The following is a 13,461-nucleotide window of genomic DNA, read 5'->3' as shown; positions in this document are numbered from 1 at the left end:
CAGGAAGTAGGGCTCCAAGTTGATCTAGTGGAAGAGATTGCAACCCAGCTCAGGGTCAGAACCTTCCAGGATGGTCAGAAGGGGACAGCAGGCGTTTCGTAGCCAAGAACATAGGAATAGATAAACTCCTAAATACGCCCTTGAAGTAATCAATTAACTACCAATGACACTTTTCTTAGCTATGGAACAGAAAAAATACCAGTATCAGGGCAGGAAATACTACCGTAGGCTGACCACTTTCATTACTCTTCCAAACCTAGCATTTGGATCTACCAAGAACGAGAACGGACAGAGACGTGCAGGGGTTTAGCTATTGTTCAGGGCCATTCTCTGCCAGAAGTCAGGAGCTATATCCAGGGAAGTAAATTAACCCTATGGGATAAAGCTATGTTTGTGTGGAGCTGGTGAACAAAAGTTGTCCGTAAAGGAATTTGGAGGAAAGAGGCTTTATTCCAGTGAACGGTTTTCAGAGAGTTGCAGACTTAAAGGAAGGTACATTCCGGAGTATAAAGAGAGGGCTCTGGTACTAAACAAGTGTGACTCTTTATTCGAACTTGCTTACTTCTGAGTGGTCAATACAGCTGAGCTCTGGCTGATTGGTCGATACAGCTGAGCTCTTCTTGGCTGGTTCGGGTGAGTGCAGCACGTGGCAAAGCAGAGCAGCAGTGCGGTCGGTCTGGGGACCCAGGGTGACCCTAGTCAGCTGCAAGTGACCGCATCGCTCCATTCAATATGCAGGCCCAGCTGGCCATCCGGATGCCTCTTGGAGTGGCTCTTTCGGGTTCACCTTTGTTTACAGGTGCGAGAGAGGAAGAGACTCAAAAAGAGACGGCCTGACTGGCTCACCTTGACTGACCGCTGGGCCCTTTGCGCTTCCAAGGCGGAGGTGACCCAGAAGCACACAGGACCTAGGGTAGGGGGCGAGGACGATGCGGCCCGCCCAGCTGGTTCCCAGCCACACAGGGAGGCAAAGCAAAGGCAGCGAGCTGCAGGGGCCGAGCGCGGGGAAGCCAAGGCCAGCCTGGCGCGGGTTTGCGGGCACCCGACCTCCAGCGCGGCTCCGGGGTGGGCCCCCATAGCCACCCACCAGTCCCCAGGTATAAGGACTGTCTGGAGAACCTCTGTCCCCTCTGCCCGCTGGCGAGTTCCAAGTCAACTAACGCAACAGCAAGGACGACACAACCACACACAACCACAACCGCACACCATCACAACCACAGCCTCCCTCTGAGCAGCTCAGGCTGCTTTAACCAACCAATTTGGAACCCAATCAAAATCCTCTGCTGCCGTCTAGCGACAAATACCAGGAAAGCAGAATATAATAAGACAAGCTGTTTAAGAGGCAAAAAGTGATAGTCTAAAGAGCGCAAACCAGAAGAACCTGGGCATCCTGTGTTCGTGACTGTGCCTTGAACTGAGTCACTCCACACTTGCTAAGGGGCTGCTATGGGATGTGACAAGAAGAAAGTCGTCAAGGGGACTCCCAAGATTTTTGACTTGAGAAACTGAAAAGATAAAGCCGCTGTTAATTGAGATTGTTTTTTATTTGTTTTTGTTTTGTTTTTTAATGTGGATGGAACGGATTTGGGCATAAAGATTTAAAAATCCAGTTTGAAACATGCTAAGTTTGGAATATTTAAAAGGGGATACTTGCTAAACTGAACAATAATTATGCTGTATCCAGCTTAGGAAGCGTCCCCTTTTAAGTCAAAGGATACAAAGTAGCAAATATTTAGGAAGAATAAGTAAAAAGATCTAACGAACAACATCAGTTTCTATAGTGTGTTGTGTTAAGGATTTTTGCTAAATCAGTAGATTATAGCTGCTCTTGCCACAGGCAGAAAAAGGGGTAACTGTGAGATGATGGATATGTTAATTTGTTCCACTATAGTAACCATTTCCCTAGATACATCTTATAATATCATGTTGAACACGTTAAATATACACGGTTAAATTTATTTTAAAAAAATTTAAATGGGCTGGGCACGGTGGCTCATGCCTGTAATTCCAGCACTTCAGGAGGCCAAGGCGGGCAGATCAGGAGGAGGTCAGGAATTTGAGACCAGCCTGACTAACATGATGAAATCCCATCTCTACTAAAAATACAAAAATTAGCTGTGGTAGCACGTGTCTATAATCCCAGCTACTCTGGAGGCTGAGGCAGGAGAATAGCTGGAACCTGGGAGGTGGAGGTTGCAGCGAGCTGAGATTGTGCCACTACACTCCAGCCTGGGTGACAGAGCAAGACTCTGTCTCAAAAAGAGACAAATAAATAAAAATGAAGCATGACTTGAAAACCAAAAAAATTATGCTGTGCTATATTTGATGTGTTAAACATTGTCATGCTCTGTTACTTGGTGTAAATATGCTCGTAATCCCTAGGATAAAAATATTGGAGTCCTATTAAGATTACTTGGACATTAGGTAATTGGATTGGTCAAGAGGCGAAAGGTAGATTACTGTCCCATAGAAAAAGTCAAATCCTGGTTCTTTATGTGTATCGCTTTGCATATTTGTATGTTAAGTGGATTGAAACTACATCACACGATGAAAGGACTGAATAAAGGATTAACTTAATCTTTTCTCTGTCTCTGTGAAAATCTGACTGTAGGCCGTCTACCTCCCTTCCCCTGGGAACCTGGTGACATGAAACGTTTGCTTGGGAGTATTGCTTTTAGGAAAAGAATGGTTGATCTTAGGATGTATCTTTTCAAACTATGGTTTCCGTAACCTTTCTGTCCTGAAACAGAAAAGACTTTCCTTCAACTGGATGGGTATCACAATGTATTGACATGAAGTTCTAGCTCTAGTGGGCACAGAAAGACCACCGAGATTAACTTCTCACACTCATCCCTCTGAGAACTCCTGAGGACGACAGCTGTGCCTGGCCCTGCCTTACCCCTGGATGTGCATTTTGAAATCTCTGCATGACATTAGACTGTGTTCAAAAGATAAACAAGTGACCGCTATTTGGTGTTGTGACCAAGGAAACTCTCCAGACTTGCAAATTCATACACTTCTTCAAATAGAGGTGGCTAAGAATAGCATCCTGGGATTCATTATCATTTGTGAATCCTTTAGGTTACAACTGTTGGCAAAATGGCAGGGGTGATGTTAACTTGCCAAATGAATGTAGAAGGATGCTAACTGCTTATGTTCAGCATAACAAAATGTGCTGATCATCTGCCTCACTAAATCATACTTCTTGAACGATTTCATTACTGAGTCAAGAGTTGCAGGTTTAGAAATACTGTAACTGATAATGTAATTGAGAATAGAATAACTTCAGACTCCTTGTTAGAACTGGATCACATTGGTAACCATTTGCAAAATGGCTGTTGTTGAAACCGAACTGTTACTGTTCGAAAACAAAAATTTGCAGCATTGAAAGACTTACAGAAGTAGAAAATAGCTTCCACAGCCCTGTTGGGCAATAGAGTTTTAAACTGGTGAACTGATGGACTATTACTGATGGGTATGGTAGTACTGATTTTGGTACTTACACATGAATTGTTACGTGATTGGATTGGTGCCCTGGGGCGGTGGAGTCTGCACTCTAGCATAGGCTTGCAACTGCACAGTGATAAATATGTTATGAGATTGCAGAGCAAAGCTCAGAATGAATTATTGTATGTACAAGTTCATAAAAACATTGTAAGAATACACATACGGTAAAATCTTAGCCCCACCAATTCTCCTCCCTCCTTACCCCGTCTGAAGGCATTGAGAGAAAGTGTGATTTAGGATGGAGGAGATAAAAGAAACATTCACGGGAGCCCTGCATTGCCACAACTCCTGATTCTCTTCCATGACTGTAAGTGTTTTTGTCAAAGAGATAATATTTTGAAGAGAACGTTGGAATTGAGACGGTGTCTTGCAACATTGTCTGAGGAATATTACTTACCCCAAAGTCATAAAGATAACCTCGCCAAAGTCTTCTGGAAGACGGTACTTTTAGCTTGCACATTAACATCTGTCATCTAACTTGCATATTTTGTATTTTTGTGAAATAGAAGTCAAGGTTCATCACATTTTTGTCCCAAAGGGGTGTCTCAGTGCATTAGAGTTCTCCAGAGAGAACCAATCAGAAACATGCTAAGCGATTTATTAGGGGGAATTAGCTCACAAAATCAAGGAGAGGTGGAAAATTCCCACCATAGGGGGGACTGCAAGCTGAAGACCAAAGAAACCCATAGCCTGGCTCACTCTGGAAGCAGCCTCCAGTCTGAAACCTAAAGTCTGAGAGCCCCTCAGGAGTCTTGTGATGTGAGACTCCCAGAGTCCAAAGCCAAAGAACCTGGAATCTGATGTCTAAGTGCAGAAAGAAAAAAGGCATCTGTCTCCAGAAGGGAGACAGAACAGAGCAGGCAATTCCCCTTCCTTCTGCCTGTTAGTCCCAGCCAATCCCCCAGTCCACTGAATGGTGCCCACCCATATTGAGGGGCTTCTCTCAGTCCACTGCCTCACAGGCCAGTCTCCTCTAGAAACAGCCTAACAAACACCCAGAGACAGTATTTCACCAGGCATCTAGGCATTCCTCAAACCAGTCAAGTTGACACCTAATCATCACACCCAGGAATCACAGCACTGTCTTTTATTTATTTATTTATTTATTTATTTAGAGAGTCTCCCACTGTTGCCCAGGCTGGAGTGCAGTGGCACAATCTCGGCTCACTGCAATCTCTGCCTCCTGGGCTTAAGCAATTCTCCTGCCTCAGCCTCCTGAGTAGGTGGGACTACGGGTATGCACCACCATGCCCAGCTCATTGTTTTGTATTTTTAGAAGAGATGGGGTTTCACCATGTTGGCTCGGATGGTCTTGATCTCCTGACCTTGTGATCCACCCGCATGAGCCACTGTGCCTGGCCTAGGCTGGATAATTCTATGCTGCAGGGCAGTCCCATGCACTGGAGCAGGGCCAGTAACATCCCTGGCTTCTCACCCACCAGAGGCTGGCAGCATCCTCTCACCCCTCAGTGGTGAAAAACTGCTAAGTTACTCTTCAAAAACAAGATCATTTGGAAACAACATCTGTTTTCAGGTACTGTCAAATATTTCCTTAAGGCAAAATCGTTCCTAGAATCACTGTGCCCTTGGACAAGTCAAGTAGAAGAATTCTCATACAATGTTTTTAGTTTTTTTCTCTTTATTTCTTATGGATAAAATGCAACATACATATTCTACTTAACAATGAAAGCTGTGGAACAGAAGAATCAACATTAACATTTGAGATGGGCAAAGACATAAAACATTGGCGTTTTCTAGTGTCACGATTTGTCAGTCAAATTCGTTTTAGAAAATAGTTGATAAATGCCTGACAGAAAAAAAATTTAAGGTGTATGTAAGCGTGTAAAACTGTTAACAAATGCTTGAAAACAAACATTTTAATTCCATGTCATATTATTTTTATTTATGGAAAACAGTTAAAAACTACCTGTCAGAGAAACTACTTAATCCCTTAACATAAAGTCTTTTAAGGCAAATAAATGTTTATGAAGAACAGTTAAAATATGCTCTCTACGAAGACGGCACATTTTAACTCATGCGACCTTTCCGTCAAGTGAAATATGTGGACAACAGATGAAAATGCCTGAAAGAAAAGACGGACATTAACTCCTACTCCTGAACACTTGTATCTGCATATGGTTAGAAACACAAGACCCTGACCAGGGCACAGGAATTCTCTCAGCATATACCCACATAGATCACAGTTACAGAGTATTTCTGGTTTTAAAGCTTTGCTGAAAACATTTTGCATCATTAAATGTATATTATTAAAACACATACTGAAAGCTAACTGAAGTGATTTAAATAACAAGATTCAGGCACAGTTTGTCACAACAATGGTTAAAGTCCACTCATTTTTTTTTCCCTGTGAAAGGCAAGTGAGGTAGTTTATACTGTACAGACGTTGTAAATAATTGATAATCCAGTTAAAGATCATTGACTCCAAGAATCATATTCCCAAGTGAGCTGCTTAACAAAGGGATCTTCTTTTGCAGGACGGAGGGAAGAAATGAATGGACTCTAGGGTGTTTTTCTGAATAAGCGGTCCTAAAATGTTAGTTCCCTCTAGTGCTTTCTTGGCGGCCATTATTTTCCCAAGCATACACCAAGAGCACTAGGAATGGGTGGAGATCAGAAGCTCTTAGGGATAGCACATAGAAGCCCAGTATCTGCTCTTCTTTTGTTTGCAAGGATATGATTTGTTTATATGAATTCATTAAACTTTTTAAAAACCAATCTCGATAAGGGAAGAATTCTTTCCATACTTAGATGACAGTCTTCTTTGCATTTTAACTGTAGGGGTTTGTTTATTCTTAAGAATAAAATTGGTCAAAAAAACCCTCTTTAACCACACAAATATTGGGTCTGTCTATCTATTAAAAATTCTTCTCTAATCAATTAGCCCTCTGATTAAGAATAAAAGTTATATTCAATGATACTAGTATTGACATGGCCTTCCATATATATATATATATATATATATATGGAAGTTGAATATCCTTGAATAAACTAGAGTGATTACAGTTATTGACTCAGCTAAGTCTCTGCCATTTAAAACCACACGAAAGTGAGTAAGATGTTGTATTTTACTTGTTATTTATTAGGCATTTATTTGAAACTGGTGACAGAGCTGAAGTAAATCTTAAAATCTGCAGAATTTACCCATAGGTTCTAATGTGCTTCAGTCAAAAGAAATAAAAATTCTCAAATAAAAAATTAAATGAACAGACTTGTGAATTTTCTGTATAAAAACAACAGAATTGAACTACTTGAGTGAGGAAATACACTGAGAAATATTGCTCAGTTTTCACATATAACGCAGAAACCTAACGTAGCTATTTGAAGAATTTCTTCCATAAATGGTCATAAATTACTGCCATTTTATGTCCTGGGATTCAGCAATTACATAAAGCAAAATGTTTATCCTTGTTGTCTGAATTGCAAAAATGATGAAGCATTTTCTTCAGACTCTAGAAATTCATTATGTAAAGTCACATGCCATGAATTACACATATATTAAAAATGAATAAAATGTAGGAATAAATATAAAATTATATAGAAGGCATATTTCCTTTTAGTGGGTTTTCAGGCAAAGGAAATGAAAATTCTCAAATGAACAAATCAAATGAATGGATCTTGTGTTTTCTGTAAAAATATAACAGAATCCCAAATGCCAGAAACCTTATCTACATGTTTAATATAAGCAATGTTTTGCACAGACATCAAGGTATATCATATAAAAGATTTCTTCTACAAATGGGCTTAAAATATTATCATGTTTTGAGATTTCTTCTACAAATAGGTTTAAAATGCCATCACGTTTTGCTAAGTAGACGAAAAGATGTTTCCTGCATTTGTGAGCAACTTTGTCTACTGCTTGAATTGTAAGAGAGAGTCATTTGGACCACATTAAATCCAATATAATTCATCAAAATCTCAATCTGTAGAGTCCAAGCTGAAGTATATGTCTGGGATACATGAGAACTCTGCTCCCTTTCCAGCTAACCCAAGAAGGGCTATATCCACAGTCTCAAGCAGAAAGGCAGAGTTGTCCAATCCCTCAGCACATTTTAGATTTGCTCCGAGTTAGAAATGTGGAGACTATGTGTTCTGGCCAATTGCAGGTCTGGAAAATGGCTCTGCAGGCTCTTGATAGCGAGAGTGTTCATCTTACCAGACATGCACCTGATTTTAAGCCTCAGGCTAATCCACAGTGCCTGGCCATGCCTGTGAGTAACAAACAAAAGCACAATCTGCTTTTATAGTTTAAAAACCCGGGACATAACAGTATGTTTCAGCATTCTTGGATAAAGCAGTTCTGCATTTTTAAATTGGGACTGCAAAAGTGACTGTGTATAGTTGTGAAATACAACAAATGGTATGTTTGATGAGAAAAGGAAGCCTGTGCCTGTTACTTGGAAAGATACTGAGCACCACAACCATAATCAGAAAATAGAGGCTCTGTGAATGTTAACTACAAATATGGTTAGGAAAGCATAAGACACCCTTTGTCAAACTAAGCTTCACTAGGAGGACCTGTGCTCACAGAAGAATATGCTTTAAAAGTATCAGTTTTCCACAGTTGATGATAGAGAAAAGTTCATTTGCACCAGAATGCTGATAGTCACAATACACAGTCTGATGTACATAACAATAGTGTTCTTTAGATGAAGTTCTTCCTCCTCCAATTCAGGAGTGAGTCAGAGCATAAATATTGCATGTTTCACTTCAGAAACTGATTCTGTTTGGAAAGCAGATCAGGGTGATTTTGCAGGGTAGAAATGAAGGTTATTTCCGGCATTCTTGCTCAAAAAGTCAATATATGTACATTAAGTATAAAAAAGGGTCTCTTTCCCCTCTTCTGTTTGGCAGCATTGGCAACATAACGAACTGTTGCTTATCCCCAGGTCTAGGGCCAAGTTCATTTCCGCTAGGAAGTTGAAATACTAGAAGTAATTAGAGTTCCATATTCTAAATTGGTCTTTCTTCTGGAAGGACCGCATCATCTTTTCTTTACTTTTATAAAAAAAGAAAGTCACGAGAAAGCTTCAGTTGAATTGGTGAACCAGCGCCTCTTCCGTAGTTCATGCATAGACAATGCTCACTGCCGAGGGCCAGAACTACTGAGAAGGCCGTAGGAACAAACGTGTCAAAGAGTGTTGTTTTTCCCTACCAAAATGTAGGATCTTTTTGGCATATAATGCATGATAGCAGCTATCTTGAGGCTATTTTAAGAACTCTGTTGGGGTTTAATCACCCATTCTGCTTGAGGATTTATATGATACACATCCAATATATAAGCATCTGGATCCAAGCAATGCTCTCCTAAAAGAAAGAGAAAGATCAAAGAATTAGTGTACGTGTATGTACATATGTGTATGTCTTCTCCCTCTCTCCCTTCATTTTTTTTTTCTTTCTTTAAGGCTATGAAGTATGGGTACTTCAAACAAATCTCATGTGAAATCGTGGAAGAAAGCAGACATACCACCACAGGCAAATTGTTCCTTTGCTTCATGGCATCAATTAGAAAAATATGGCAAGGGCTGGGTGTGGTGGCTCAGGCTTGTAATCCCAGCAGTTTGGGAAGCTGAGGCGGGCGGATCACTTGAGGGAGACCAGTGTGGCCAACATGGTGAAACCCTGTGTCTACTAAAAATACAACAATTAGCCGGGCATGGTGGCAGGCACGTGTAATCCCAGCTACTTGGGAGGCTGAGGCAGGAGAATCACTTGATCCTGGGAAACAAGGTTGCAGTGAGCCAAGATCATGTCACTGTACTCCAGCCTGGGTGACAGAGTGAGACCCTGTCTCAGAAAAAAAAAAAAAAAAAAAAAAAAAAAAAAGCAAAGAAAATAAAAATATAACAAGAACTTGTTTCAAGTATAAACTCATCATTTACATGCTAATACATGTCCTCTAATGGTTTTAGTAGGTACTTGACCAGAGCTAGGGATGATTCAAGTCAAGTTCATTTTAAGAATGGTCATTTTGTTTCTTTACTGTGGATGCAAATCCCATAGGCAGGAAATCCAAAAATGGTAACAACTAAAAGATCATTCCCTGGGGCCAATATATTTGAAAGCCTTTATGTGCAGTGCGCTTCAAATGTGTGCTGAAGTCTCAAACAAAAGTACCAAGAGCTGCCTGCGTGAGTGGTTGCTTGATGCATTTACTTATCAAATATTTAAGTTATTATGTGCCAGGCACTATTCCAGGGACTGGGGTTATAGCCATGTAGCAGTGAAAAACATTCTAACAGCAGCACAAGGCAGCAAACAAACAAATATGCCATCAAGTAAGTCCACTGGTGGTAAGAACATGAGAGAAAGACCAAGCATGGAAGGCATGTTCGGGAGGGTGCAGGGAAGGAGGGTCTCGCCCAGAAGGTGATTTATTGGCAAAGGCCTGGCGGAGGTGAGGGAGTGAGAAATGAGGTTGTCTGGAGGGAGAGCATCTGGAGAAAAGTCAGAGCAAAGGTCCCAGAGGTCCCAGGTCCAAACCTGCCGGGTGATTGGATGGACAGGTTTAGTGTTTAAAGGGACACCTGGGATAGAAACTTCAGGGGTAACCATACACAGATGTATTTTTAACGCGGTGATATGGATTGAGCTCGCCAAGGAGGGTAAGTGCAAATAAAGCAGAGTTCCGAGGACTGAACCCTACGGCTCTCCAACTCTGAGAGGCTGAGGGGACAGGAAGTAAGGGACACGGGGACTCCAGCAGAGCAGCCAGGAAAAGTGGGAAGAAAGTCAGAAACTTAGTGTGTCATTGAAGTCAGGTGAAGAAAGTGTTCTTCAAAGGAGGGAAAGATCAACTCGGGCAGTTCTAAAGACGGACGAGCTGTCTGGTGGCCATGACAAGAGGGTGATTCTGGTGAAGTGCCGAGGGGCAGAGGGTGCCTGGAGTGGCTTCAAGAGAAAACAAGGAGGAAGAAATTGGAGTGTAGACACCGAATCAAGAAGTTTTTGCTGTAAAGTGGAACAGAGAAATGGGAGTGGACTTAAAGGGAGTCAAGAAAGGATTTTGTAAAGATGAGAGCAACTGCTGATTTTTTAAATGCAGATGGAAAATGCTGCAGTTGGGAGGGAAAGGCTGATGGTGTGTGAGAGTGGAGGGTGCTGGCGGGGTGCGGCGCTGCCCTCAGCAGGAGCACGGAGCGCACATGGGGCTGTGAGTTATTCACAGACCAAGGGGGGAAGTTTTGTTGATTCCTCCCCTGTTCCCCCAGGGAAACAGAATGAATTTGGGAGGAGAGTGAAAATATGGAAGTTAATCAGAACGGTGCCATGCTTCTGAAAGTTCTTACAGTATTGTCTGCTTTGTTTTGCACTGAATCTCCAGAGAGACTTTTCAACTTTAAGTCACACTGAAAAGATCCAAGCCACCTAGACGTGATGGCTCACGCCTGTAATCCCAGCCTTTGGGAGGCCGAGGCAAGCGGATTACTTGAAGTCACAGTCTGAGACCACCCTGGCCAACAAGGTGAAACGTTGTCTCTACTAAAAATAAAAAAATTGGCCGGGTATGGTGGCAGGCATCTATAATCCCAGCTAGTAAGGAGGCTGAGGCAGGAGAATTGCTTGAACCTGGGAGGTGGAGGTTGTAGTAGCCGAGATCTCACTACTGCACTGCAGCCTGGGTGACAGAGCGAGATTCTGTCTCAAAAAAAAAAAAAAAAAGACCCAAGTCTACTCCATATCAACACTAAAATATTCTCATTTAAAATTTGAAAATATTTTAGAAAAGTTGTGTAACTTTCCTTACATGAGATAAAAATATCGGAAACCTAATGATTTTTAGTTTTTATCGGAGAAATTTATAAAATATACCTTTATGATAATAGCAACATATTTCTTTTAGAGTAATCAGAGAACTTAGCAGTAGAAATTATTAAAGAACGCTTACCTATATTTCCACCAATTTCATATAACCTTTGATTCTGAATCTTAATACATTCTGATGAACCACGACTGAAAAAAAATGAGAAAGTAATTAACTCTTTCCTGATCTAAGAATGCATCTTAAACAACTAGGCAACAAACAATTCATTCTGCCTTAATGAAATATAGCCCACAAAACTATTATGACAGAAGTTATGATAAGAACACCTGTTTTTCTGTCTGATACAGACAAGAAGCTGAGGCCCAGAAAGGACAGGACTGCTCCCCACCAGGTTAGGAAGCCACCACGCTACACCACATACAGCCCATTTAGGCCACAGCTGCCAGCTCCGTTTTAGCTCCATTTTAGGGCAGTTACTGTTACTGACACATCAAAGCTGTCCACGGAGCAGCTGCATGTTTAATACTACCTTGTCGTTGCCCACATTACTCTCAATCCAAAAGAAGTCAGGTTTCATTTCTGCATTTGCCAAAAAATTAAATGGAATTCTCAGCCCAAGTCACATTTCTCAGTTTGACTCATGCTTTGCAAGGTGTCTAAGACTGACTATATGGCAAGTCTCTGCCCCTTAATAAAAGCAAGTAATGGCTGGGGTGAGGTGGCTCACGCCTGTAATCCCAGCACTTTGGGAGGCTGAGATGGGTGGATTATCTGAGGTCGGGAGTTTGAGACCAGCCTAGCTAACACGGCGACATCTCATCTCTACTAAAAACACAAAAAATTAGCCGGGTGTGGTGGCTCATGCCTGTAGTTCCAGCTATCTGAGAGGCTGAGGCAGGAGAATTGCTTGAACCTGGGAGGCGGAAGTTGCAGAGGGCAGAGATTGCACCACTGCACTCCTGGACGACAGAGTAAAACTCTGTCTTGAAAATAAAATGAAATGAAATAAAATATAAGCAAGTCACAAGAAACTGTCGCCCAATTTAATTTTTCCACCCCAGACTAGAATGCTGGGTTAGAAGAGTCTGAATGACCATCACTGACCTCCATCCCAATCTAGGAGTGACCTTCAGCTTGGTTAGTTCAAATGATTGTCTTGGCCTCTCCACTGTGAGGAAGATGCATGTGTGTCCTCTTTTTTTGTTTGTTTAACTGAACTTTCATTTGAGAGGCTGTAGATTCACATGTAGTTGTAAGAAATAATACATGTGGATCCTGTGCACCCTATACGGGTTTCTCTCAATAGTAACATCTCACAAAACTCTAGTGCAGTATCATGACCAGAATGTTGACACCAATCTAGGGAAGATGCAGAACATTTCCAGCCCCACAAGGAACCTCCTGTTGTCCCTTTATTCACATTCACTCCTTCTCCCTATCCAACCCTAGCCATATCCCTTACCCCAGCAGCACTACCCTATTCTATGTTTCTATAAATTTGTCATTTCATAAAGGTTAAACAAATGGAAACATACAGTATGAAACAGTTTTGGATTGGCTTTTTCTCCCACTTGGCATAAATCCCTAGAGATCCACCCAGGTTGCCGAACTTTCTTTTTTTTCTTTTTGAGACAGAGTCTTGCTCTGCTGCCAGGCTGGAGTGCAGTGATACAATCTTGGCTTACTGCAACCTCTGACTCCCTGGTTCAAGTAACTCTTCTGTCTCAGCCTCCTGAGTACTGGGATTAAGGCACGCACCACCATGCCCAGCTAATTTTTTTATTTTTAGTAGAGATGGGGTTTCACCATGTTGGCCAGGATGGTCTCGATATCCTGACCTCAGGTGATCTGCCCACCTTGGCCTCCCAAAGTGCTGGAATTACAGGTGTGAGCTACCATGCCCGACCTGTTGCTGCACTTTTAATGCTGAGTAGTATTCCATGGTATAGATTAACCAGTTTCTTTAGTCATTCACCTGTTCAAGGACACCAGGTTTTTTTTTTCCTTCCAGTTTTTAACTATATAAATAAAGCGCTATAAGAATTTGTGTACAGGTTTTTGTGTGAACATAGTCTTCATTTCTTTGGGATAAATGCCCAGGAGTGTGAATGCTGGGTCACATAGCAGTTGGAGATTTAGTTTTTTAAGAAACTGCCAAACCATTTTATGGA

The 13,461-nt window shown here is 41.7% G+C and overlaps 1 protein-coding gene across 4 annotated transcripts in view; it reads right to left on the bottom strand.

Annotated features, from left to right (window-relative positions):
• Positions 1–5,128: 5,128 nt before the first annotated feature.
• Positions 5,129–13,461, bottom strand: part of ARHGAP28 (Rho GTPase activating protein 28) — a 189,626-nt gene continuing 181,293 nt past the window's right edge. For all 4 annotated transcript variants that reach the window (XM_010335561.3, XM_003924830.4, XM_010335562.3 and 1 more), the window contains 2 exons: positions 11,414–11,478; positions 5,129–8,832 (listed from right to left, as the gene is read on the bottom strand). In XM_010335561.3, coding sequence (XP_010333863.2) covers positions 8,738–8,832; positions 11,414–11,478 — 160 coding nt within the window. In that variant the 3' untranslated portion in view covers positions 5,129–8,737. The remainder of the gene's footprint in view (positions 8,833–11,413; positions 11,479–13,461) is intronic.

Source organism: Saimiri boliviensis, chromosome 13 (assembly GCF_048565385.1).
Source record: "Saimiri boliviensis isolate mSaiBol1 chromosome 13, mSaiBol1.pri, whole genome shotgun sequence".
Taxonomy (NCBI): domain Eukaryota; kingdom Metazoa; phylum Chordata; class Mammalia; order Primates; family Cebidae; genus Saimiri; species Saimiri boliviensis.
This window is presented reverse-complemented; position numbering and strand designations above follow the sequence as displayed.